General features: G+C 48.7%; 2 protein-coding genes across 3 annotated transcripts in view; both read left to right on the top strand.

The window, feature by feature from the left end:
- The first annotated feature begins 1,074 nt into the window (after nucleotides 1-1,074).
- hsd17b12a (hydroxysteroid (17-beta) dehydrogenase 12a) lies at nucleotides 1,075-23,143 on the top strand. 2 transcript variants are annotated; one of them, XR_009705028.1, is made up of 11 exons: nucleotides 1,075-1,400; nucleotides 15,152-15,198; nucleotides 16,468-16,543; nucleotides 18,559-18,666; nucleotides 19,092-19,156; nucleotides 19,330-19,374; nucleotides 19,999-20,033; nucleotides 20,779-20,860; nucleotides 21,705-21,770; nucleotides 22,289-22,529; nucleotides 22,968-23,108. XR_009705028.1 is itself a non-coding variant. In XM_061222662.1 (11 exons), the coding sequence occupies exons 1-11, from the start codon at nucleotides 1,223-1,225 to the stop codon at nucleotides 23,073-23,075; spliced, it is 960 nt and encodes a 319-aa protein (XP_061078646.1). In that variant the 5' UTR covers nucleotides 1,077-1,222; the 3' UTR covers nucleotides 23,076-23,143. The 2 variants fall into 2 exon arrangements, 1 of the variants encoding a protein (XP_061078646.1); XM_061222662.1 differs by having other exon boundaries at nucleotides 1,077-1,400; nucleotides 22,380-22,529; nucleotides 22,968-23,143.
- Nucleotides 23,144-26,146: 3,003 nt separating this feature from the next.
- alkbh3 (alkB homolog 3, alpha-ketoglutarate dependent dioxygenase) overlaps nucleotides 26,147-27,637 on the top strand; it is a 10,948-nt gene continuing 9,457 nt past the window's right edge. The window contains exons 1-4 of the mRNA XM_061222515.1: nucleotides 26,147-26,375; nucleotides 26,895-27,017; nucleotides 27,280-27,380; nucleotides 27,501-27,535. Of these exons, the coding sequence (XP_061078499.1) occupies nucleotides 26,939-27,017; nucleotides 27,280-27,380; nucleotides 27,501-27,535 (215 nt within the window). The 5' untranslated portion in view covers nucleotides 26,147-26,375; nucleotides 26,895-26,938. The remainder of the gene's footprint in view (nucleotides 26,376-26,894; nucleotides 27,018-27,279; nucleotides 27,381-27,500; nucleotides 27,536-27,637) is intronic.

Below are 27,637 nucleotides of genomic sequence, written 5' to 3'. Positions count from 1 at the left end.
TTTGTTTTCCAGAGTCAGTCCTGGTTTGCTTAAAATGTTTGTTTAGTTTCAGGTCTTGTCTGAAAATCGTGTTGGCATGGCGATAACGGGTTAAGTGTATACAGAGGCCAAGACACAGTCATAGCTGGCTAGCTTTCGAGCCGAATTGCTATTAATAGGGATGTTCAAACACGACTTCGCTCTCACACGCGGCGTTTACTCGCTGTGTATTTTTAGTGTAGCGGAGTGTGTGTGCGTGTGTGTAAACAGAAAAGGCAAGGCGTTACACTATATTTTAATATTCCCCCCATAGCGAGTTAGCTTGACCATTATATAATCACAACTGTCTTCCGTGTTGGTAAAAATTTTGTGATACTCTTTCTCGCGAGAATTCTGTAGTTTGGCGAAACGTGTAGGAGTCTAGGAATTGTAGTCTTTTGAATCACATTCCTATTAGCAACATAGCTATTCGCCTGGCGTTTCTCTGAAAATGAGAGGTTCTTCGCCCCCACGGGAATAACGACACTAAGCTATAAATTATAAAAGGTATGTTATATTTTTAACGGTTCTCGTTGTCTATTTATTTTCCCCCACGGTGACTCATACGTGGTAATATTGAGGGAAGAGCCAATTGGGCGACATCACATCAGTTGCCAATGATTGACGGTCTTTTAAGCGTATAGTGTCGCTGAAAAAGCGCGCAAGTGGGCGGGTCCATATACATTTATTTTTTGGGCCAATTGGAAAGCAGGCTCTGATTTAATACAGCTACCCATTCATAAAGTGGTGAGGGCAGTTTTGCGACCGCGTGGGTTTAGATGATTTTATAACCCTCGCTTTGACAGTGGATTCCATCCAGAGGAGAGCCAATCATAGGCTCGGAATTGAGGTTTCTGTAACGCCTGGCCAATCATGTCTCGCGAAAAGGCGCAACTAGCACTCCCTCGTTCCTATAGAAAATTGAATGAATGAGAAAGAACCTTTATGATTGACGAACAAATTGCCCAAAGAAAACAGAGTATACATTGATAGACAGAAGTTTGCTCCAATCAGTCTTGGAGGTGGGCTAAACGGCAACCTAAAGAGTTGGTGGGGGCGTGATCTCAAACCTGGAAAGACTATTGAGTTGTGTGAGTGTGATGTTACAGCCTCGGCATCTTTAGGGGTCCTCACGTTGCATTCTGTAAATTATTTTACTTAATTTAATTTTGAACACTCACATTACTCGTGAAAAGCCGTTGTCATGCAATCTTTCGACATGGAGGCCTTGCTACGTCTTGCCGAAGTGCCACTGTATTGGGTCGGTGTTTTCACCGCGGCCTGGCTGTCTTTGTGGGTAGTGTACAAATTGCTCTTCGGGTTTCGGATATGGGTTCTAGGCAATGGGCAGCTGATTTCAACGAAGCTTGGAAAATGGGCAGGTGAGTCAACATTGCAGGTCCAATTAAATGTTTAACTAATAAGTATAGAATCAAAATAAGCAGACTTGCTAGCATCCCAACTTCATTTTTTGGTAAGGCTGGTAACGTTGTATTTGAGCTAGCTACAGATAACGAGTTAGCTGTACAAGTGATGTCTACCTGGTTTACTGACGTTAGTTAACCAAATAATGTAGCTAGCTAACGTCAGTTCACTCAGACGAAGCTAGCCGATAGTGTTAGTTAACCAATAAGCTTATCTTATATTTAGGCTATTGCAGTAGTGCTTTTCGTGTTTGGTCGGCGTGCTAATATAAGGCAACGCGTTCCTAAATTGGCTAACCTTAACCATCTCGCTAGCCGGTGAAATTGGGGTAATTGTATTGCTACCGCACTAACTGCAACACGCTGTTTTGATCGAACGCCGTTTAGAATAAACGAAGCCGATAATGTGAGCATTAGCTACTGTCTAGTTGGACATGAATTAAACGACCAGGCATCAACCAACGTTAATCGGAAACGTTAGTTTTCTGCGCTGTCAATGAGGCCAGGTAGCTAGTGCTAGCTAACACTTGGGACACGCGCGCGTTCAATGAAATGTACCCAGTGGCCAGTTTGAAAGGAACCGTGTTTTCGACTGCACATAAACTGATTAAAATGCTGGGAATATTCGTATTCAAAATGTGTGCACAGCCATGCTCCAGACTGGAAGCACATGCGGCGGAATCCCACGTCCTGTAGGGATTTACTCGGCCTACTTTGACCCAGTTATCCAGTACCCTCTGCCATGAGACGACTAATCCTGTGGAAGGCAAGGGATGGCGACTAGCTATCAACCCGTTAATCTGTTAATTTGCAGCAACCTTGACTCTCTAGATAGTGACCGCCAAACTTAGTTACGATACCTGCGTAAGTGTATGGTATAATCTGCAAACGCCTACTTTGCTGGCCATTTCATTGATTTCACTGACGTTTTCACATTCCATTTTATGGCAGTGTATATTGGCTAGCTAATCGAATACTGGCTGGGTATAGTGTACGCTAAAACGAGACAAATGCGTTGTTGTCCAGGGTTGGATGCGGGTTTTGACATGCGTCATGTTTCTGCAAAATGGGGCAATTTCAGTTAACGTTACATTTGGTAGGTTAACGTCTGGTTTCACCTTATTTGGTTCAATTGCGTGTGGACTTTTACTGTTAATTTAAATCAGGCAACAACACGTGGGAAAAGCTTGATTTTTGAATCGCATGCCTCTTCGGCGGGGGAAAAAAAAGAAACCGGTTATATTGGTTTCTATTCCTGAGGCAGAAATGCACTTGCTCGTTCGGCTATGGCGCAATCTCTAAATTATTCTTATAGCGAGGTTTATGCTACACGTAAGATTAACCACCATTCACTCCCATACTAACCAGCCTATCCAGTCTAAACGTGTTCCTACTTAAGAATATTGATCTGTCTCGTGTAGACCAGGTGCTTTGGCGTTCGACACCGGCTATGCGGCGGTGGTGTCCGAATATGCGTGCCCTGTGTCGAAATTACCTCGATGAGTCACGCCCAGAAACCATCAATCATTTTTTAAATGCATTTTCTGTGAATGTCCCACTGTCTCGTCCCGATGGAATGGTTGCGTTGGGGGAGTTGAAGAAACTGGGCTTTCCTGCCTCGCAGGTTCGACCTGCTTAAGGTCATGTCACAACACCCGCGTTTTACTTGGTAGCACATTTTATGATCACTTTCATTATGCAAAAGTGCGCTGCTCGTGGAGTTTACTGTATCTCCCAGGGCGCTGCTTATTTTACCATGGATTAAGGATACTAATTTTGTGAAATATATTGATAAGGCAATAAAATAATTGTCATCGCAGGCCTAAAGACCAGGTCGTGCCTGCGTGATATGACCATTCAGAAGAGTTTTAATGCCTTGAGATTATTTAATTACTCGACCATTTCAAGTTGATTAAACCGAATCCGTAGTACATCACACATTCTTCGGTTTGCCCTTATAATAGGGGCTTGGTGGTGCTCGTGTGTGGCTCGTGCATCCACTGCAAGTTGTAGTCTGTAATGGTCTTTCTTTGTTTTAAGGTGTTGCGAATCCGTTTCAGAGTTCAAATTTTTCCAGCCTTTCCAGTTTCAGTTGTCTCGACTCTTCCCCCGTCAGTGAACGGGGCGCTTTATGCATTGTGGGTCCAATAGTCGGGAGTCGCTCATTGCGTGTCGGAGACCCCTGCTGGTAAACCTTTTTTATTACACTGGTAAAAAAATTACACTGGCTGATTGTTAGCTAGTTTGCCCGAGTTATAACCCAAGTCCTACAACCAGGACATACCTACATTGCTTAAAAGTTGTGGTTCCACTGAAAACGAGTCTTTGGTCTTCCAGATCACTTCACAGATGCATGCATAAATTATCATATGGACTTGAAAAGAGAGAGTCCGACAAAATATGTAAATTGTCATTTGCATGCTTTATTCGAGATGGCGAAAATGACAAATTCAAACATTTTTGTAGCGGTCTAGAATATGAAATAAGCAAGATTCTTATTTCATATTCTAAATAAGACATGTTTGAAGATTGTTGTGTATCACCAGTACCCAATATTATCATTACCCATTTGTCTAGAAATTTGATTTTTCATGAAGACAAATTATGAAATTTCAGCATGAGATTTGTGATTCTGTACCCGCCCTTGACTTATAACAAGAAAATAATTAGCTAAAACACTCCTGAATATGGAGTAAAGGATTGCAAAGTTTCATGAGTCCTCACATATCGTCCAAAATCAGGTTGAGAACATCGACTCCAAAGATGGAAGTGGTAAATGATTATACTAATGTCACCATACACATGGCGTAATCATTCAAAAGGTGGTATTATCCTGAAAGTTTAATAGTTGAGGGATGATTTGCAGCATTAAACAGAAAAAAGGTAAATTTGACTGCATTAGATTTAAATGGAACCTTAAAATGCATTGGAATGCCAGATAGCAGCGTTCCATTTGAGATCTAATGTCTAACGGCATTCGTTTTTCAGAAAAACCACGTGACATTTCATGAACTAAATGACTCATTGGAGTCTGCGCGATAGAAAAATAACAATTGCTTGACGGGTAAAACCGTTTTGACTCACGGCTATGATATTTGTTGATATTACAACAAGGCCAGCCCTGAGGTCACAAACGCACTGCCATCCCGTGCATGTCACCGTTGTCATAAGTGGTTGCACTGGGTGTTGTGATTGCAGCAGTAGCTTTGTTAATGATGAAAGGTTTTAGGCATGGGAATCCTCATGGGGGGGGGTGAAGATGGTCTGGCCAATCGGTGGCTCCCGTTGCCACGGTGAAATGAGAACCTGGCCTGGATTTGGATTTGAGGGTCGGAGTTGATGATCCCTGATCTACGTTACAATTATTATCCCTATCTGTGCACATTTGGGTGAAAGCCCTTTCCGCGCAATGTTTGATTACGCGCACACATTCAGACTTATGGTCTTGAGACTTGGTGTACATGACGGGGGTGTTTGAGTGGACTGATCTAGATGATGTCCGCTGACATTGCGTGCGTGTGGTGAAGAGGGTTAAGCGTACCCGGACGCGCTCAGAAACCTCTCTCTGCCCATAGCACACGTCACTGGGGGGGGGGGGGGGGGGGGCGTGGATGTTATGTAAGAACGCGAGTGTCTTTTGCTGTAGATAGTCTATCCAGCTGGGGCTGGATGTAGTTTGGGTAGGGAGGGGGGGATGTTGTGTTGTTTCTTGATGAGAACTAGGAGACCTTTTCATTGGGCGAGGAAGAAGTGGGAGGTGGGGGTGGGGGGTGACATCATCCTAACTGTCCGGTTTAGTGGCTGAAACTGGGGATGGGGTTTATTCAATAAAAGAAGAACTTTAACTTGACAGCGGATGTGTTTTTTTTGTGAATGGGGAGCACCTTAAGATGGGAGGTTTAAAGAGGACTCGCTGCCGGCATGCAGTGTGTGTTTTAATAAAAGAAATGGACGGACGAAAACATTGCCCAACGGACGGAGTCCCGTCATGATTGGCAATGTAAATTACGGAAATGTGCCATTTTGCCTCAGAATTGATGAAGTTTACGAAATTGTCTTAACTGGGCTTCGGAGACCCTTCTGTCGACCAGGGGGCTCAATGCACCCCTTCCTCCCTCTGAGGAGTTTAATAAAATCCTAGTTATATAAGATGTGTGTGATTCTGTTAGACTGTCCGTGTTTATGAATGCGTTTTCCTGTGTTGTGAATGGCTTCACAGTGAGGTAGGTGGGGGGGGGGGGGGGGTCTTCGTCGATGGGGGAAACACACTGGCTTTCACGTGATGGACACCTCCTGTGACATGTGCTGCAGCTAGGGCTTCTGGGTAATTTTCAGCTTTTCATTTCCCGGGCCCACTCCCCCCGGCCTCCTCATTGGACGAGCCCGTCTCTGTCCTTCCCCTCATTGGACGAGCCTATCTGCGTCGCCCATCTCTCTCTCGCTCCATCGCGGTTGCTCCCTTCTCAGTCTCCTCCTCCTCCCCCTCTCCCTCCCTCCCTATTTGTGCTCGTTCTCTCGCTCGCTCGCTCCCCCCGCTCCCTCTCCCTCTCCCTCCTGTCACGATTCTTCCCCTTTATTTATTTATATAGGAAAAAAGGAAATCGTACATCTGCCCCCATCTACCACAGTAAAAGTCTCATTTACACCCTGTTGTAACGGGTACCTTCATAAATATTGCATCTCATTGTTCTTTATTTTATTTCTTGTTTGTTTTTTTTTTTGCTCATTAATTATATTTTTGAAATTTCCATTGCAGAACTGTTGGCATGGGCTCAGTGTTCTGGTAGGTCTGGCTTCCGTCTGAATATACAAATGGTACCAGCACCCTCGAAGGACAATTTTTATTTTAAAATCTTTTTTTTATTTTATTTTTTTATTTTTTGTAAATGGCTTCTGTTGGCCCAGGAAGGTGGCAGCCAGTGTGTGCACAGCGCCTGTTTGTCACTCTTTCTTTCTTGCGCAAGAAATGGACAGAACCGGCCCGAACACGCCACCTCGAGCTGCCGCCTGGCTTATCGCCAGGGCGTGCAAAGTCCAGTCTTCCCCACATATCTGAGCGTGTGTGTCTAACATCGTTCACGTGTGTGCGTGTACGGACGGTCGCATGCCTGTTCTCACTGCTACATGGCTCCTCCAGCCCCGAAACCTAACCCTCCCTGTCAGGTTTAAGCGATGAGGTCATGGTATTTAAAGTAAAAAGGTGGTGTGACTGGGTGACTGGTTGCCTTGTTTCAGGGCAGAAGTGCGGAGAACGGCCCGGAAAAGGTGCCTCGCACGCCCCTTTCAGGGCGGCCGTCTCCCTCCCTCCCTGTTGTATCCGGAGCATTTCTGAAATTCCCCGCGGCAGGTAAGTTTGTGTTGCAATGCGTCCGGACGTTGGCCGTTGCGCAACGTCTCCCGGCGTGTCATCACCGCGGGCGGTTAAACCGATCTTCCCACCCCGCCCGCGTGCCGTCACTCCGCATTCATGCGATGTCGCAACGCGAGCGCGTTTTTTTTTTTTTCGTCTTGCGGAACGGTCGTCAACGTGCGCGACCGGTTTCCGTAATCCTCTCCGGGTCAAAAAGGCAAAGATGCAGAGTGTTCTGCCTCTCTTGGCTGCGCTTTTGTAATTTTGATTGGTGGCCCTGTGGCCTTTTGCACCCATCCGTGTCGTGTGGCGTCGGTCAAATTCCACCAGGTGCGCTTGCGGTAACCGTACACTTGGTGCGGCTGATACGGACCCAACATGTGGCTTGGGTTTACTCAGTCATTTTTAACCCACCAGCATGTTTTCTTTTTTTGCCAAATGCCAAATCATTACTTTAATCAGCCTGCCAGGCAACCCCAACATACGGCTCCTTTAACTCGCAAATACTTGGTAAAATGAATTTCCAATCACTTTTGATTTAACTTTTTTCAGGACAATAAGCTTCTTTTAAAAAAAAACCAAATGTTTTTAAATATATTGCCCCTGTTTCGATTGGAACAGAGCTGCTGGAAGATGTGTGCTCTGGTTCAGTTCCCCTGCCCTGAACTACAGCACTGACCGCCCGCCACTGAGACTCCCACATGCTTCTACTGCCAGTGTGTGGCACCACCCCTGGGTGGCTTTAGTGTGCTGCACTAGCATTTTTAGAAACTTGGAGGCACTTTTTTTTATTTTTTAGGCTCTGAAATAATGACTGTTTAAAATTTGTGTTCTGCCCGCTGGCCTGACCCGCTTTCTGCCCTAGTAGGTACGGAGTCCGTTCCGCAGTCTTGCATCATCTGAGCCTAAGCTCAGGTTGTCTCAGAAACTGACCCTGAAACTGCATTTCTAACTGTTCTGATTAAGGGATCCCCACCCAGACACAAAGGCACCGAGGGCATCCCCCATCATCAGTTGAAAAGCGGTATATTTAAATAATATAATTAAATATTTTCCCAAACCATGCACCCCCCCCTATTGTAAGTCCAGGTTGTAAAGTAGTCATGTGTGTCCAATGCTGGACTATCTGTACTAGATTTGCCTCGTCTTTTAATCTCTGGAAGGACTGCACCTCTTAAGTGTGACGGGGCAGAAGATTCTCAGATATGCACGCGCTTATCGTTTACCTGCGGATGCCCCCGACGTGGGGACTGTCCTACACGGCGCCGTAACCGGTTCAAACCGGCTCTTCAGGATTCGGCGGTCTGAACGGAGGTCCTGGGTCCGGATTCTTCCGGCCGGTAATCTGAGAGGAGCGTGACCACGCTTATCTTCGCCTGTTGTGAGGCGTGCAGACGGGTAACGGCTGGCGTCGCTTGCGGTGTGTCTGTGGAAATGGAAGTCGTTTTGGGGTCGCGTGTGTGTGTGGCGAACTAAAGTCCACAGCCCCCAGTGTTGGTATAGTAATTTTAAGGGTTGGGGGGATTAACATTCCAGATTCTCTGGACATTCCTGATGTGACGGAAATGAATGATGACGGAGTGTAGGTGATGGTGATCTTTTGGTTTATTTAGTTTTATTATTTATTCATTGCAATCTGGCAGGTTGTAAAAATAAGTGTTGGTTGCTATTTCGGTCGTGACGAAACGGGTCACGTATGAAGAGATTTTGATTTTATTTTTAGCGGGAGTCGGTCCCGTGCTATTTAAAGAGGCGCTGCTGTGAGTGGGAAGTGAGAGACCTTTTCTCTCGCTCGCTCTGAAGTGCCCGCGCGGCCGTCCAATGGGAGTGGAGCACGGTCACGGACGGGATGAAGCCGCCTTACATAACGCCTCCGACGGTGGAACATTCAAGGACAGAGCGGGGAGGGGGGGCTCTCCTGGTTTAGTGAAGTTTATCAGGGTTGTGGAGGGGGGCGGGTTGCTATCATGGAGTAGTTAATTCCTTAATATTAAACCTACGATGCTCCAAAATGATTTCCCTCAAGTAACCTAGGGAGTTTTCAGTTTTCGCCCCCCCCCCCCCCCCGCCGTCGCTAGGCAGATGATGTAGCTCTCCGGGCCGGACAGTCGGGTGCAGGGGTTTATCTGCGGGGGTTGGGGTTGGGTTGGAGGGGGTGGGGGGTGCAGGAGGAGCAGAGCCGAGTCTCGTTGGTATTGGCGCGCTGCGGCAGCTCCAGACGATGCAGTGGAGGCTAGCTGCTATTTTTAATCTCGCCGCGGCTTTTTTTAGCCCGTGGAATATTTAGCAGCAGCAGCAGCAGCACTGGCGGTTCTGTGGGGATGTCAATATTTCTTTAATGTGACGCTACACCACCAGCGATCACTCTCCCCTCGTACACCACCAGAGATCACTCTCCCCCTCGTACACCGCCAGAGATCACTCTCCCCTCGTACACCACCAGAACTATCACTCTCCCCTCGTACACCACCAGAGCGATCACTCTCCCCTCGTACACCACCAGAGCGATCACTCTCCCCTCGTACACCACCAGAACTATCACTCTCCCCCCTCGTACACCACCAGAACTATCACTCTCCCCCTCGTACACCACCAGAACTATCACTCTCCCCCCTCGTACACCACCAGAACTATCACTCTCCCCCCTCGTACACCACCAGAACTATCACTCTCCCCCTCGTACACCACCAGAACTATCACTCTCCCCCCTCGTACACCACCAGAACTATCACTCTCCCCCTCGTACACCACCAGAACTATCACTCTCCCCTCGTACACCACCAGAACTATCACTCTCCCCCCTCGTACACCACCAGAACTATCACTCTCCCCCTCGTACACCACCAGAACTATCACTCTCCCCCCTCGTACACCACCAGAACTATCACTCTCCCCCCTCGTACACCACCAGAACTATCACTCTCCCCCCTCGTACACCACCAGAACTATCACTCTCCCCCCTCGTACACCACCAGAACTATCACTCTCCCCCCTCGTACACCACCAGAACTATCACTCTCCCCCTCGTACACCACCAGAACTATCACTCTCCCCCCTCGTACACCACCAGAACTATCACTCTCCCCCCTCGTACACCACCAGAACTATCACTCTCCCCCCTCGTACACCACCAGAACTATCACTCTCCCCCCTCGTACACCACCAGAACTATCACTCTCCCCCCTCGTACACCACCAGAACTATCACTCTCCCCCCTCGTACACCACCAGAACTATCACTCTCCCCCCTCGTACACCACCAGAACTATCACTCTCCCCCCTCGTACACCACCAGAACTATCACTCTCCCCCTCGTACACCACCAGTTCCTATACGTTTTTGTAATTGCTCTCTCATACGAGGCACTGGATGAAATGCCCAATCGGATGAGGGGGGAGACAGTGTTCCTGTGTGTCCTCGGCCCCTCTACACACGGCTGTGTGCTGTGGGCTTGTGCGTGCTGCTTCAGACGATCAGCGTCAGTTGCTCCAGTCTGCCCCCCCCCCCCGCCGTGCCCCCCCCTGCCCCCCCGCTTGCGTAGCTCCTTTCCGTAGAGTCACGGACGCAAGTCTCCCCTCACGTGAGGGGAATTAGTCCTGCGAGCGTCCGCTAGCGCCCGCCGGTCTCTATCCAAATGGTGTGCAGCGGAGGAAAGGTGTTTATTTTTATTTTCTCTCTCCTCCCTTTTTGAAATTGTCATTTCCCAACCTGGGGGGGGGGGGGGGGGGTAATGCCTTGTGCTTCGACACATGACGATGTCATTGTTTGCGTGCCACATGGCATCCAGTCACAGATCAGTGAAATGGGTCTCATTTTAATCGTATTGGCCATTATTTAACGATTTTTTTTGCATTTACTACCCAATTTAATGGTTACATTTTAAGAAGTAGAAATGTATTGTTAAAATTGGTGCGTGACTTGTCTTTGTGTTTGACTTCCATGGACCAATCAGTTACACTCTGTTGGATGTAAGAATATCATTTTTTTTAATAAACTTAAAATTGGCCAAATTTGAACAAAAGCACCCAGTTGCACTTGAACGGAGTCCTGTATGTTGGATGTATGGGAATGGCAGGTGTTGGGTCTTGGGCTCGCCTGTCTCCGTACATGTGGAAGGGTGGGGTAGTCGGAGTCTGTGGACCTGGACCGAGGTGGCAGACTAACGGTGACGGACCTCCTGCAGGAGGAGCTGAAGCTGCCGGTATTGCTGCCATTTTCCAAGTCTCTGGTGGGGGGAAAAAGCGGGGCCCCGATTTCACCCTGGCCTCGTACGCACCCTTGCCATGGCCCGTGTTTCCAGGGGACGCCCGCACGCCACACGCCACACGGTGTGGGATGTGCACTTCCCTTCCTGGCCAGTAGATGTCGCTACTGCTCGCTTCCGATGCGCTCCACAGAGAAATATGGTTCAGGTGTAGCGTTGTATTTCCAGTCCCACTTTACAGGTGGGTTCATGAAGTGGCCTTAGTGTAGTTAACAAATTCATAAGCCATGCTGTACGGATTGGCTTCTCAGCAGTTTATCTCAGTTAGTTGATGCCAATTTGTGTGACCTTATTGTAAACCTTCTCCAAATCTTCACCAATTAATCAGTGGCTCGACTGACTGCTGGTTGGAGTGTTAATTGTGGTGTTTACCAACTTCACTGCATAAAAATGACAAAGTGTTTTGGTTTCGTGTTTGTGTGGGAGCACACTGGCGATGCCTTTTATAATGTATGATGATGTCACTACATCTCTATGCCCCCTTCCCCCACAATGTCACAATCCTCTTTGTGACCGTGTGTCTTTGTGCTTGTGAAAAGCATGTGCTCCGTGCTGGAATGCCGGAATTCTGAGTATCTGTACAAATCGACCCTCGAAGGGGTTTGACACATGTTAAACCTGGCGACGCTGTCAGTTTCCTAGAAATGAAGCTTCTGCTTACGTGCTCAAGTGAAATGTGTACGTGTGTGTTGGCGTGTCTGCGCACCTGTGATTGATGGGTGACATCACTGCGCTACGGATCAATCGGGGGGGCAGTTTCGCCTTTCCTTTTATTTTACCGATTCAATCAGGAAATTGCGTGTCTCCCCCTACCCCACACTAGAGAACATGACGCACACGCACACGCACACCTGTTGAGCCATTGTGCCCTGTAATAAGTGACGGTCGCGTTTCCCCTACATAGGTGTTTGACTGGCACAGTTTCATGTTCATCTGGGAGACACTGGCAATGGCTTGGTAATCTATAATGAGGTCATTGTACATCTGCATGCCCCCCTTCCCCCCCCCCCCCCAAAAGTGTCTGCTTCTGAAAAGCATGTACTCCGCGCTGGAATGCCGGAATTCCGAGTATCTGTACAAATCGACCTTTGAAGGGGATTGACGCATGTTAAAGCCTGGTGACGCTGTCAGTTTCCTAGAAATTAAGCTTCCGTTTACGTGCTCAAGTGAAATGTGTGCGTGCGTGTGCACCTGTGCTTGGTGGGTGAGGTCACTGCTAATGTCAACTGGGGGCCACTTTCGCCTTTCCTTTTTATTTTACCGATTTAATCGGGAAGTTTGCGCATATGCAAAACGTGCACATGTAGAGCCATTGTGCCCTGTAATCAGTGATGGCCCCTACATCGGTCTCAGGGGTTCGGCAGGGGTCAATACACACACAGTATAGCCATTGTGCACTAATAAAATGTATACCTATGTTTTGAAGAAATCGTGTTTTATTTTTCCAATTACGAAGGGTTCGGTGAATGCACTGATGAAGCTTGCAGGGTTCAGTTCCTCCAATAAGGTTAAGCCACTGCTCTAGCGCCATTTATTTTTTTATACCCCCCCTGCTGAAATGAGGGTGGGGGTGGCGGCTCGATTTGTTTATGGATACGGATCGCTCGTCCCTGTAGTAGTGTGTGTCCGTCACAAGGTGGCGGCGAACCCATTACAACTTGGGGGAACTATGGGACAAGCCAATATAAACGATACGTTTTAGGCCTATCTGACATATTGGACTATCGGTGTAATCTGTGATGGCAGCAAAGTGCAAAACTCTTCACTTTAGAAGAATATGCGGCGCTTTTTATTTTAAAATCTTTTTATTTCTTTATTTGCGTCACAGGCTAAATGTAATACCGTTCAACAAATGTGTTGGTTGGTTAACTAGGCATATTATGACAAATTAAGCTACGCTACTAACTCAGCTAGCTGAGCAGCTAACGTTAAGTTAGTTATTCAGATAGCTGTGTAATGGTAGCGCTCACCGCAATATACAATCTCAAACGTAGCCAAGAGTGAAGTCTTGTTAATCATAGGTAACAATTTCAGAACAACCTAGCTAGCTGCGGTTTAAATGCGGTCAGTTGACTTGTCGGTTAACATTAACGTATTGGATAGCTTGCTGGTCTGAGTGGTGCATGACACTTCACTGGGAAGATTAGTACTTTAGCTTTCAAGTCCACGTGTAACATGTAACTAACGTCTTCGTCAACGTCGGTGAGTCCAGGTTAAAATAACCTGGTGGATTGGTTGAGACGCCAATCTTCCGTACTAAGGACCATTCCAAGAATCACCAGCGTGTGACCGGCTGGATGGACATGAGAACTGAAGTGAATCGGAAGACGTGTGGTCGCTCCACCGACAGTCAGGGTGTGAAAGTGACTGATTTGATGGAGTGTTTGATACTGGGGTTTAAATTCAGACGTTGAGTAGCCTAGTGCAGTCCAGCTGCCTGATCTTGTTTGCAGTGAAAGGGCTTATGGGGTTTGCAGTTTTTTCCCTTTTTTTTGGGCCGCCCCGGGGGGGGGGGATTTTATGACGTGGACATGGCGTTGGCGATCGGTCATGGCCATGCCAAACCGCGGCACTATCGGTCAGATGGAAAAATCCCCGCTGCACCTGACGCTTGAAGCAAGCACACATTGTGCTGCATGCCCATTGAGCGTTTTTTTTTTTTTTTTTTTTTTTCTTCAGAAAGCGATTCATTCTTAAGATGTTTAAAAATAACCGGAGAAAATGGCTCCTCCTCATCAGGACTCTGTGCTGTGCCCCCCCCCCCCCCTCCACCATTCTCTTTCTCTCCTCTCCTCTCTCTGTTCACCACGCTCCTTTCATTCTCATCTTTCTATTTTTAGCATCCCAGCATCCTTCCTCGCCCTCCCCTCCCTCTCTGTCTTATTGTTCGTCATCACCCCCTCCCTCTCCTCTTTCGTCCACTCTCGCTCTCTCGCTCTCTCTCTCTCTCTCTCTCTCTCATGCACACTGCCCATTTTCATTTTTTAATTGGTTCTATGGCACCTTACATTAAAAAAAGAATAATAAAAATCTGGGGGAAAAAAAAAAGCCCAAAAATTGCTTTTTTGGTAGGCGTTCGGCAGATGTGGTAGTCTCTTCAGAGCACGAGGCGAGTCCTGAAGGAAAGGGCAGAGCATGAATGCATGCATTTCATACCGCGGTGCTCCTGTAAATATGTGATTCTCTGCTCTCTCCCTCCCCTCCCTCCCCTCTTGTTCTCTATTTTTAGTACAGAGCGTACTGAAAGAGGGTTGATGGGCAGAGGTTTGGGGGGGTGGGGGCTGGGGTGCCTAAAATAGCCCCGCTGTCTTGGCAAGGTGAGGACAGGCAGGAGGCAGAACAGTGTCCCGTCCTCATTTAGCCCGCCCCCCCCCCCCCCCTACCTGCTCTGGTCCTGTTTTCTATTTGCACTTTCTGTCTGTATCTCTGTCCGTGTATCTCTGTCTGTCCGTGTATCTCTGTCTGTCCGTGTATCTCTGTCTGTCCGTGCATCTCTGTCTGTCCGTGGATCTCTGTCTGTCCGTGGATCTCTGTCTGTCCGTGTATCTCTGTCTGTCCGTGTATCTCTGTCTGTCCGTGTATCTCTGTCTGTCCGTGTATCTCTGTCTGTCCGTGTATCTCTGTCTGTCCGTGTATCTCTGTCTGTCCGTGTATCTCTGTCTGTCCGTGTATCTCTGTCTGTCCGTGTATCTCTGTCTGTCCGTGTATCTCTGTCTGTCCGTGTCTCTCTGTCTGTCCGTGTGTCCCTCTGTCCCTCTGTCCCTCTGTCCCTCTGTCCCTCTGTCCCTCTGTCCCTCTGTCCCTCTGTCCCTCTGTCCCTCTGTCTCACAATGGCAGCAAGACCCAAAATGACCCCCCCCCCCCCCCCCCCCTTCTGCTCCTGTGCCCTGCGTGGGCATTTTACTCCGTTTGTCCCCAAAGCTTGCATGGGGCGCAGTGGGTGTCCCGTGCCGTAGACCCAGCCCGAATGGGCCCCGTGGCGCTGGGTGCTGGGGTGTGTTGGGCAGGGCGTGGACCGGGCTGCGTGTAGCGGCCTGCTCTGACCTCCCTCTCCCTTTCTCTCCCTCTCTCTTTCTCTCTCTCTCTCCGTGTGCAGTTGTGACGGGAGCCACGGACGGCATTGGGAAAGCCTATGCGGAAGAGGTAAGGTCCCTGCGCTTTTATACTTTTCATTTCCTTCACGGAAATTACGGTGACTCATCAGCAGAGGTTTCTCCGAGATCGGGCGGGGGGCGGGGGCGTGAGGGAGGGGGGTGTCTTGGGCCTGAGAAAGCCCTGCCGCCGCCACACACATGGATCCTCTGCCGTCTGGAGGGGTGTGCGGAGCGCAGGCTAGTGTTGGGGTAGCAGTGTTGGTGAAGGGTTGGTACATAGTGCACTAAGTTAGTATTGGTACAGTGTCGATTGGTAGTGTTGGTACATGGTGCACTGTAGGTTAGTATTGGTACAGTGTCGATTGGTAGTGTTGGTACATGGTGCACTGTAGGTTAGTATTGGTACAGTGTCGATTGGTAGTGTTGGTACATGGTGCACTGTAGGTTAGTATTGGTACAGTGTCGATTGGTAGTGTTAGTACATGGTGCACTGTAGGTTAGTATTGGTACAGTGTAGATTGGTAGTGTTGGTAAAGGGTGCACTGTAGGTTAGTATTGGTACAGTGTAAATTGGTAGTGTTGGTAAAGGGTGCACTGTAGGTTAGTATTGGTACAGTGTAGATTGGTAGTGTTGGTAAAGGGTGCACTGTAGGTTAGTATTGGTACAGTGTAGATTGGTAGTGTTGGTAAAGGGTGCACTGTAGGTTAGTATTGGTACAGTGTAGATTGGTAGTGTTGGTAAAGGGTGCACTGTAGGTTAGTATTGGTACAGTGTAGATTGGTAGTGTTGGTAAAGGGTGCACTGTAGGTTAGTATTGGTACAGTGTAGATGGTGTGGTGGTAGTGGTGTTGGTACATGGTGCAGTGTAGGCTAGTCGTGTTGATGCAGTGTGTATTAATTGTTCCTTCCGGGTGTAGTGTAGACTTGTAGTCTTGGTGCAGTGCCCAGTGTAGATTATTTGTGTTGGTGCAGTGTAAGGGTAATTGGTGCAGATTAGATTTGTGTTGTTGGTTCAGGGTGCAGTGTAGGTTGGTAGTGTTGCTACAGTATAGATTATTTGTGTTGGTTCAGTGTCCAGTGTAGACCATTAGTGGTGGTGCTGGTGTGATGGCACTCTCTCACTCTCTCACTCTCTCACTCTCTCTCACTCACTCACTCACTCACTCACTCTCTCACTCACTCTCTCACTCTCTCACTCACTCTCTCACTCTCTCACTCTCTCACTCTCTCACTCTCTCACTCTCTCACTCTCTCACTCTCTCACTCTCTCACTCTCTCACTCTCTCACTCTCTCTCTCTCTCTCTCTCTCTCTCCAGCTGGCTCGGCGGGGTTTCAACATCGCGTTGATCAGTCGCTCTCAGGAGAAGCTGGACGACGTGTCGGGGTCCCTCGGTGAGTGCGCCCGTCTCCCATTGGTCTGTGTGCTGTTCATTGACGTACTGACATGAAGGTAACGTGCATTATAAAAAGCTTGTTTGCCAAATTATACTTGGTGCCGCTGTGTTGCGGAATTATTGCAATGCTATCCTGTTGATTATGCTCATAGATGGTGACGATGGTCCCCTCACCGGTTCATCGCCCTCACGCCTGTGCTTTGAGTCAGGCCTGGGTTCAAATGCACGTTCTGGATTAAAATACTTTGCCGAGTTTATCTGGTGTAATGGAACTGGTTGTTAGTCCGGTGCACACCCTGGCTGTCTCTGAAAACGCATACTATTCCTGCTGCGTTTCAGTGAAATCAGCCTGAAGTTTAGTGCAAAGTAGTATGTGTTTTCCAACACTGCCCCTACCTTCCGGTCCTCTTGGTTAGTTCTGTTGCGGCAGGCAAGATCAGTCGACCACAGAAAAAGTATTTGCATTCAAAACTATTGCCCCGGGTCTGTTGCGAGCACACACACCCCCCTGCGGAGAAGTGGCCAGGCCTGGATGAGCTTGGCCTGGTTTGTGTGTTCTGACGCTCTGAGCAGGGGGGGTACAGATCAGCAGGGGCTCCACGTCACAGCCCGGCAGCTGGGCTGCACACGCCGTGCCGTCTTCAGTTTTGTGGGTTAGACGCAAGGCCCTCGGACCGCTATCGTCACGGAAAGGGTTTGGGGGCGGGGGGGGAGGGGGCAGCGTCTGGGCGCTGACATCACTCCCGCCCCCTGGCCGTGCTCCCCGGGGAGACGGGAGGTGACGAGCGCGTCCTTCCGTTCCCCTCGTTTACCTACCGCTTTATTCATCCCTCGCTTCCACACCTTCCCCTCTCCCTCACTCTCTCCCTCACTCTCTCCCTCACTCTCTCCCTCACTCTCTCCCTCACTCTCTCCCTCACTCTCTCCCTCACACTCTCCCTCACACTCTCCCTCACACTCTCTCACTCTCTCACTCTCTCACTCTCTCACTCTCTCACTCTCCCTCACACTCTCACTCTCCCTCACACTCTCACTCTCCCTCACACTCTCACTCTCCCTCACACTCTCACTCTCCCTCACACTCTCACTCTCCCTCACACTCTCACTCTCCCTCACACTCTCACTCTCCCTCACACTCTCACTCTCCCTCACACTCTCCCTCACACTCTCTCTCTCTCTCAGAGGTGTGTTTGTGTGCGTGCTCACAGGCGCAGGCTGTGTACGTGTACTGTGAATAGGGAATGTGTTGTGGCTGTGGGGAAAGGGGGTGTGTGTGGTAACCCATGTCATGCTCACACTTTCACCACAGCTGCCCAAAGTGTGTGTGTGAGGCTCCTCCTCCCAAACGGCAGTAGGCTGCTCTCACTGGCAGGACTGCAGTAGTGGTGTTTGGATGGGGACTCCTTAGTTACCCTCGGTCTCTTCCCTGTCCTGGTGCCTCCAGTAAAGAGGGGGTGGCACAGTCAGCTGTCACAAACTGGCAAGCCTGATAGTCAACCCCCTCCCGCCCCTCAAAACCCAACCTCAATCATCCAGCAGCAAAGCCCTCAATTCGGTCTCTATGCAGCACACATACTTGCGCACGCTACCAATCGTGTGTGTGTGTGTGTGTGTGTGTGTGTGTGTGTGTGTGTGTGTGTGTGTGTGTGTGTGTGTGTGTGTGTGTGTGTGTGTGTGTGTGTGTGTGTGTGTGTGTGTGTGTGTGTGTGTGTGTGTCTTCTCTTGCTTGATTTTTAAACTGACAATCTCCCCTTGTTACATTAATCCTGGGACAGATGAGCCTGTGCACAGTAAATCCTAATCGCACGGGGAACGGGACTGTTCCCACAGCCTCCTGTTGCCCATAACTGGGACTGTCCTGGACTGGCTTGTACCCGTGTTACGGTCTGTTTTCCGTGGATGTGGAAAGTTTTTGGTGGGGGGGGGGTGGGGTCTCGGTCTGTGTTGTAGTGCTTTTTATAATGGTCTATGTGTCTCGAGTTCCTCCTCATTCTCCCGGTTTCTTCCCTCCAGAGAGCAAGTTCAACGTGGAGACCAAGACGATCGCTGTGGATTTTGGATTGCTGGACATTTACCCCAAGATCGAGGCGGGACTGGCGGGGCTGGAGGTCGGGGTGCTGGGTGAGTGACGCCCCTGGCCTGCGTGTGTGTCTACTGCACTTCGGCCCTTTAGATCGCCAGGTCTGCACACTCAACAGGCTAACTGCTCACAGTCCTTTCAGCCGGCTGGCTGCTAGGTCCCTTGTGCTGTGACACTGCACACTTGGTGGTATACTCTGGAGGTGATTACTTTTTGTGCAGGGGGGGCGGGGTAATATTATTTCATAGCAGTAATGCCCTGCACCCCTGTCCTCGAACAGTGGCTGAGGTGTGGTTATTTATCTGTTTGAGGTCCCTGGTGTTCCTCCACTGGTAAACCGCAGCCATTCCTTTGACTCTGCTGCCACCTGCTGGCCGTGAGGGGAAACTGCGTCCATAAAGGGAAATTATTGCAAGTTACAATGTAGTTTGACAAATGGACACTCACCAAAATATGTTTTCCACAGTGAACAATGTTGGGATTTCATACACGTACCCGGAGTTCTTCCTCGAGATCCCTGATCTGGACAATGTGAGTGGCTGTCATTCACTGATTTTTATGTGTGTTCAATGTGCATTGATTTTTACAGTGTGCCATTCAGGCACATAATTGGCTATAGTTGAGATTAATAACTTCATGGGTTGTTCTGCCATGTGTCAAACTGACCTTTCTGAATAACGTTAAGTTGTGTTTCTTAATTTTAGTTTATCAACACCATGATCAATGTCAACATCACCTCAGTTTGCCAGGTTAGTATTGTTTTATGTTATGAGTGTAAGGAGTGAAGGATGAGAATGAGTGGTGTTTGATTGCGTCTTTGTGTGGACGAGTCCTGCAGTCTGTGGTGTGTGTGGTTCTATGGACCGTGTGTAGTCCTGTGCAGGGTGTGGGCTTTCCTTCTCCAATCTTTCCCATTTCCCATCTTTCTTCCTTCTTTCTCCTCCTCCTCTCCTCTAGCTCTCCTCCTCTCCTCTCTCTTCCCCCTCTCTCCTCCTCTCTCTTCCCCCTCTCTCCTCCTCTCTCTTCCCCCTCTCTCCTCCTCTCTCTTCCCCCTCTCTCCTCCTCTCTCTTCCCCCTCTCTCCTCCTCTCTCTTCCCCCTCTCTCCTCCTCTCTCTTCCCCCTCTCTCCTCCTCTCTCTTCCCCCCTCTCTCCTCCTCTCTCCTCTTCTCTTCCCCTCTTCTCCTCGCTCTCTCGTACCTGCAGTTTCGGTGTTTCCCAGAGCAACAACTAACTCCACCCACGCAGCCTGTTCTCTGCTGCCCACGCAGAGCCCCTCCCCCCTGGCTCACACTGTAGCCCCTCTCTCTGCTCGGTTTAAAGTGTGCTCAGGGTTTGGGTAAAGTTGTGTTGACACGTCTCCTTGCTTCCACAGATGACCCGCCTGGTCCTGCCCCGGATGGTGGAGAGGTGAGTTGCACCCTTCAGCGGGGAGCTGGGTGGGCTGTAAGATTTTTGGGGGCTGGGGGGCTGCTGGCCTGGGGCGGGGAGGTGGGGGGTAAGGGAGGCACGTTGTTGGAGTCTAGACCGGGGGTTCCTCTGCGTCTCGAGTCTCGGTCTCATCTTTGGCCCGAGCTCTTGTTGGCTGTGCTCCCATTGGCCAAGTTTCCCGCCTTCTGTAGCATAGAGGCGGGGCCTCCCCTCCGTCACTCAAGGGTTCTCCGTCTCTTCTGTACTGTGTATTTATTTGTTTAATTCTGGGAATACCCGTTTTGCACTCGGGACCATTTGGGTGAATGGTGCATGCCCCATTAGCGCCTCGCCCTGCTTTTAATTATTCATTTTTAAAGAAGCACATTCTGGCGACCGGGACGTGATTGGACACTGAGCCCGGTGCTTCGGGTTCGGCCTGTAGCTTGTGAACTGGAGCCCTGTGGAGTCTCTGCCGGATGGGTGCAGTCAGACTCGCCCTGCGGGGTTAGGAGAGGAGAGGGGTTTCTCTTGAGGATCCGGATCCGGCTCCAGTCCTGCCGGGTCTTCCAGCTCTCCCTCTGCTGCAGCAGGGGCGCTGCATGAGGAAAACCGCTGCCATGGCAACGCACGAGGCGGCCATGAACAGAGCTGTGTGTGTGTGTGTGTGTGTGTGTGTGTGTGTGTGTGTGTGTGTGTGTCCCTGTTGCAGCGCACAGCTCATGTTCTGTTCCGTGTGTTTCAGGTCTCGGGGCGTGGTTCTAAACATCTCCTCTGCCAGCGGCATGTACCCTGTTCCCCTCCTCACCATCTACTCCTCCACCAAGGCAAGTCTGCTCACTGGCCATGCTGCTTTCAGCTCAAGTCTGGCTCTCCCGTCCAAATCCAGCCCTGGTTTTCTTTTCCTCTGGTTATTAACTGAACAATTAGTGCTACCGATTGGCCAGACTCTTTACCCCTGACTCCCAGGAGAAGGGAGGGTGGAAAAGCAGCGGGTCTCGGCCCTGGGGGACCATGGTTACCCTGGCCTAGCTGGTCGCCCCCATGTTCTGCCATAGGAATGTCCCTTTGTGAGGTAGTTATGGGCCGGTCAGCTGGAGACCAGGTCATGTGCTCATTTTCATATGGGGGCATTCCGTCAGAAACCTTTCTGACTTGAACACTTTTTGAACGGGAAAGTTTTGACCTATGCGAGTCACAATGTGATTAACCCGAATGACCAACCTTTTCGGACACGGGAACCCATACGGGACCCCCCTCCGTACCGATATAATCTTCAAAAATATACCACCTTATTGTTCTCTTGGTCAGAAAGTGATTGATTTCTGGCAGAATGTTCCTATAGTCAGCTGTGTTGATTGAGCCCTGACGTCTTCATGCAAATGGTGATGGTCTTCCTTCAGACTTAAGGTGGACATTAACTAAATGTTACACTTCATAAAACCTTCTAAAGTCAGGAGTTAAAATTCATAAGGCAAGTGCGGCATAGTTTTCTTGCTGTGTCACGAGTATATGAGCTCCTGCTATGGATTTGAACCCGCAGCCGCGGGTCCTTTGCTTTTGCGTTCGTGTGCAGTGGTGCTCATTCCTGCCCCCGTGTGGCTGTGCCGTTGCCATGCTGCCGTTGCCATGCTAACGCTGCCATGCTAACGTGTAGCCTCCCTTCCACAGGCCTTCGTGGACTTCTTCTCACGAGGACTCAATGCTGAGTATAAGAGCAGAGGCATCATCATCCAGGTGAGACCATTAATCACGGCAAGATGCCTCTCCTGCTTCACTTCCTGTTCCAGCCTGGAAGTTCCTGTGGTCATTTTCATGACTGGCCAAGACTTGGAATTCGCTGTGGTTTTAGTGTACTGCATGGGTTTTTCAAGCTTTTCTCATTTTGCATCAAATTAAAATGTAACATTTTAATGTTTAAGGAGTTCAAAATGTTCCATTCTTGCACAAACCGTACTTAAGCACTGAACCGGTTTGTAAATTGTAAATGTATTGAGATTGAGGGTTGTAGCCTAGTGGTTCAGGTACTTGACTGTGACCCGCATGGTTGGTGGTTCGATCCCCGGTGTAGGCACAACAACATCCACACAGGCGTTGGGCAACTGTGCGTCACTCTGGATAAGAGCGTCTGCCAAATGCCAGTAATGTAATGTGGATTGTATTTGGACCGGGGTAGGAAGTGTGGCATTTTCATTGTTCAAAGTCCTGTCATGTTGGTGCTGATCCAAAATACTCTCTGTCTCTGCGTTTCTTAGCTGGTGTGCCGGCGCCCTCCGGTGGCAGCTCTGAGCACCGCGTGTGGGTTTTGGCCAGGCCAGCTAACCGGCTCCCCCTCTCTGCCCACAGAGCGTGCTCCCTTTCTTTGTGGCCACAAAGATGACGAAGATCAGGAAGCCCACCTTGGACAAGCCCACCCCGGAGCGCTACGTCGCTGCTGAGCTGACCACTGTGGGCCTGGAGAGCCAGACCAACGGCTACTTCCCCCACGCGGTCATGGTGTGTGTGTGTGTGTGTGTGTGTGTGTGTGTGTGTGTGTGTGTGTGTGTGTGTGTGTGTGTGTGTGTGTGTGTGACCCATGCAGTCATGGTGTGTCTGTGTGTCTGTGTCTGTGACGCAGTTATGGTGTGTGTGTGTGACCCATGCAGTCATGGTGTGGGGGTGTGTGTGTGTGTGTGTGTGTGTGTGACCCTTGCAGTCATTGTGTGTGTGTATGTGTGTGTGCGTGTGAGACCCATGCAGTCATGGTGTGGTGTGTGAGGGTGATACTCGACAGCTCAAGTGTGTGACTCTGACACTAGTTATTAGCTGTGTATATTGTATGGATGTGTGTGTGTTCTGATCAGTGTGTGTTCTGTGTGCTCGCGCATGCGTTGTTCTGATGAGTGTATAGACGCGTGTGGGCGCTGTTCCATGACGTCCCGTCCTGTGTTTCAGGGCTGGATCAGTGCCGTTTTCTCCCCCGTGTGGATCGTGCTCTACTTCGGCATGGCCATGGGCAAGGCCCAGCGCGCCGGGTACCTGAGGAGGAGGAAGCAGCGCTAAGCGCTAACGCCGCCACCACCACCACCGCCCGCCCGGGAGGAACGGGGGTGACCAGGGGGAGGGGGGGAGGGAGGGAGGGATGAACGAACCCGGAGCTCAATATGCTCCTTGACTTTGATCACCGAGGACCAGAGGCAGTGATGTCAGCTGCTGAGCTATATCTGTCTACTTGAGGTGTGTGTGTGTTGCGTGTGTGTGTCTGAATCATAATTTGCAGGGTGGGGCAGTGGGGGGGGGGGTCTTTTTTTCTTTACTTTATTGTTTTTGCTTGTAAGTGTTCATCCACTTTGAAACAGTAACCACGCCCAATTGTCGATGACCAATTGGAAATCGGAATGGTCAAAAACTAGCATGGCATTGTAGCAGTCATTGTAGGCCATCTACAAACCACAGAAACGACAGTACTAATTTCTTGGCTTGCACGTTCTGCTCTGTGTACTGCAACATATCCAGTGGTGAGCTTTTCACAAACGGGTAAAGGGTGGCACGCTTTTGGGAAGTGTAATGGGGGTGCTTGTGGCGGTCTTTTTAAAGTATTATTAACGGTGCGCTGTACTGACAGTGTGGTGTGATCCAGAGAGAGAACTACTTTTTTTTGCACAATACAAATGTCTCACACAGGAATGCTAAACTGGGCTACTGCTACCGATGAGGCTCAGGGTTTGTTTGTTTTATTTGCATCTGAAATGTTTGTGTGTAGAATAATGAATGGTTCGGCCGTTGGCTGGCGAACGCAGTCTACTGTCTCGTGTTCCAGTTTGACCCGGGACCTGGCTCTCCAAAGATTCATACTTTGTGCTTTGTCTTGGGCTTTTTGGTACTAACACTTGATTAATCATTTGTCCCTTGTATTGTAATTTCAACTCATTGTCATTTATAATCGTATCATACATTATGCTTACTGGGGTGTTGGTCTGATTTAAATGAACAGAGATTCTGGTGCAGCACATTTGATGTTGAATTTCTTTGGGGTTTTATTTATTAAAATGCGTTTTTCTGAAACGTGCATTTGAGCTCTGAGTAAAGCTTCAAAAGCATTTAGCTGCTTGGTATTTGCCACTACCCAGCCTCACAAACTTGTCTTCCTTCCCAATGGGTCACTTTTCATTTTTTTTTTTTTTTAACGTTTAATCGTGAGAACTCCCCGCAGATGCCGGAACTCCTACAGGAAGTGAACGGCTGGGGTTTCGGCATGGCCTCTTGTACCAGACTCTGTAAATGAATTTGCAACGCTGCGCTGCCCGTCTGCATCCTCCCGTGACCGTGCATGAAGGGCGCTCTGTCCGAGTGTCTCAGAACGTCTGGGAAGGAGTGGCCCTGCTGCCGGGGTGCACTCGGGTCCTGCGTGCCTCGCGGCTGCAATCACCTGTATGACAAACTGGCACTCCTTTTGAAATTGTTTAATAAAATAATATTCAGAAAACGTTCTGTGCCTTGTGGTCTCTCTTGCTTGATTTGTTTACTTGTATGGGAATGTGCACTCTGAGTTTTAGACCATTTATTATTATTTTTTATTTTGTAGATTTATTCTGCTGTAGCATATCCACTTGGAGTTATGATGTGTGTTCAGAGATGGTCTCCTGCATACCAGTGTTATTTGTGTTACGGGCAGCTTTGAGACCAGTCTGGCTATTCTCCTGATGTGTGCATGAATCCCAGGAGATCAGAAGTTTGAGATGCGCAAACCACCCCGTCTGCCACCAACAATCATTCCACTGTCAGTCACTTGGATCACTTTTCCTTTTTTTTTTTTTTTCACCCCTCCCCCCCCCATTCTGATGGTTGATGTGAACATTAACTGAAGCTTCTGACCCATATCTATGTGATCGTATGCATTGCACTGTTGCCACACAATTGGCTGATTAGATAATCGCAAAAATAAGTGGGAGTGATAAAGTAAATGTTCCTAATAAGGTGCTCAGTGAGTGTATCTACCAATGGGCATTACATGCAAGGTGAAACGCCTCAAAGTTTCCAGATAGTCCTCGGTCCATCAGGCTGCTAGTCATTCTTGAACTACCTTTCCCAAGCGGTCGTCTGGTTCTCATCATTTGACGTTGGTGGTCCTGACAGCAGAACCAACTGCTATAGTTTCAAAGGTACTGTATGGCCACAACACTTACTGCGAGACGTCATCCAGTCTGGATGTGCAGGGGGGCTCGCTCCAAGCACTTCCCGGCTACTACAAAAAATCCCAAGAGGTCCTATTGTATGAATTTGATATTACACAAATTAACACCTTCAACCAGAGAAGAGAACAAATGTGTGAAATCAGCAGGTGGAGTGAGTGGTTGAATAAATCTGCATCCTCCTACTCTACAGCCTTCCCAAATCTGCCCATGCCACACCTCTCTTCTCCCTTCTCACTGGGTGCCGGTTACACCTCACATCCGGGTTTAAATGGTGGTGGTAACCAACAGGGAATGGCCCACAATACCTTGAATCCATCTTTAAACCTTTAAGTACCAGCTGATATCTCTGCCCTGCAAACTGGGCATTCGACTTTGCTTCCTGTGAGCTTCTCAAGTTGTACGCACACTTGATGAAGAGGAGTGAAGAATGCTGTAAAACAAACAATCAAATGCATTCTATTGTATGCACAAAATGATGAGGGGGAAAAATGTTACTTGACAATAAGGGACATCTTTCTCAGGCTGATCCCCATGTCCAAAATCCAAAGACATACAGGTTAGGGACTACAGATCAAAATTAGCTCATTAGCAAACTCTGGCGCATTTGCATTAATGTGGTAAAAGGTCAATCAATATAGAAAGAATTGTGTATAGCTTAGTGAGAAATTAACGACTCAGATGTTGCCTAGTTTCTGCATTTTTGGAGTTTATAACACATGATAAATGTGACCAGTCTGTACATTCTCTAAGCCTACTGTAATTCAAACATTTTTTCCAAAAGATAACTTCAGATGATCTGCCTACAAATAAAGAAAAGTACCGCGTTCAATAGAAACCTTCATTTCAGACACCCATGCTATGAATAGAACTACAACAAACGTTAAACGAGTAGCACATTTCCCTTGACGTAGTATAGTTCTGTGGTAGAGTAGGATCCTTTTCCGTTATGGCTAGGAACCATTTGTTAGATGTTGTTTCCGCGGTCGTGCTATGTGTTGCGCCACGACAACAGCGCTGATCCGCACTGAACACCGTTTCTAAAAATATTTTCAGTCTATAAATTCTGTACCAGTTATGAAGGGATGGCATTATTGTTACTTAAATAAGTTGAAATTGCATAGTGACAATGACTCCTTTCTCGATTAAATCACACACCTGGTTTTAAATGGTAAGACACGATGGGTTTTCCTGTTTGTAGCTCTCGGTAGTTATCTAGGTTTGACGTTGATTAAGTTCGCTCACGTTAGCAGTTTTTCTGCTTCAGTCTCGAGTTGGAAGTTATGACGTTACCCAAAACTAGCTTTCGAGAATACTAAGCACACTTATGTTATTCGTACACTTAACGAAAGTATATTTCGTGCTTCATGTCACCAGCTAATGGGCAGCGGCACTGTGTGCCTACTGTTGTATTCTTGGGCGGTTGCTGTTGCATCTGGATGGCAGTGAAACCGCCTTTGAGGAGAACGAATTATTGTCACAGGCACAGAAGACGATCGTTAACACACGACCGTTGACGTTGCCTTTAGAACAGGGCTTAAAGTTCTCAGGCACCATGCCTGATTCAATACATTATACACATTTCCTCCTGGACAACTTGTTCGGCTCACAAAAGTGTCTTGCTTTAATCCTGTTTAAAGTTAGTTTCCCTGCATTCGTTTTTTCAGGTTTATCTGTCGTTCTGTTGCAGCTTCTCGCACTAGGCAGGGATACAAAACTGAGGTACGGGAGGCCATGAGTGACAAGAGACAGCGAGCCAGGGTGCAGGGCTCCTGGGCACCATCACGCCCCAAACCGGCACCTAGACCACCAGGTAATTATCGCAACTGGACGGAGCGAGAGAGGAACCCGTTTTACTGAACGTGAAACTCGAGGTTCCTTATCTTTGTACAGGAGTGCATACGGTACAATATCGAGGCACGTAAGTTACCGTTAAAAGATAGAATGGCGTAATGTTAACTGAAACGCACGGGTGTATCTCTCCCCCAAATATCATGAGTGTACCCTAATTCAGTCCAAACGGTATAAACGCAGGCTGCAATATTCACGCTGCAGTTTCCGAACTTGTACATTAGGTGGCGCTGGAGGCTTTGTGAGAAGCTCTGGAGCGCCCTCGGCCCACTCCGGTTTGTGGGGGGATGGATGTCAGGTGTTTGAGTTTCATCAGCCAACCAAGGTATGATCCGACTCTGCTGGAGTCCGTGTGCTGTTGAAAGAAAGTTTCTGAGTTCAGCGCTGAATGTCCTCTGCTGATTAATTCTGGTCCATTTCTACTCTCACTCATTCATCTCTGTAGCCACTGCGAGAAATCCCAGCTGAGAAGGTTATCGAGTGAGTACTGAGTACGCTCCTCTCACCATCCTTTCTATTCCTGACTGTACAAGCTCGTGTGAATGTGCTCTCTCTCTCTCTCTCTCTCTCTCTCTCTCTCTC

The sequence above is a fragment of the Conger conger genome, chromosome 15 (genome assembly GCF_963514075.1).
Source record: "Conger conger chromosome 15, fConCon1.1, whole genome shotgun sequence".
Lineage (NCBI taxonomy): Eukaryota > Metazoa > Chordata > Actinopteri > Anguilliformes > Congridae > Conger > Conger conger.
This window is presented reverse-complemented; position numbering and strand designations above follow the sequence as displayed.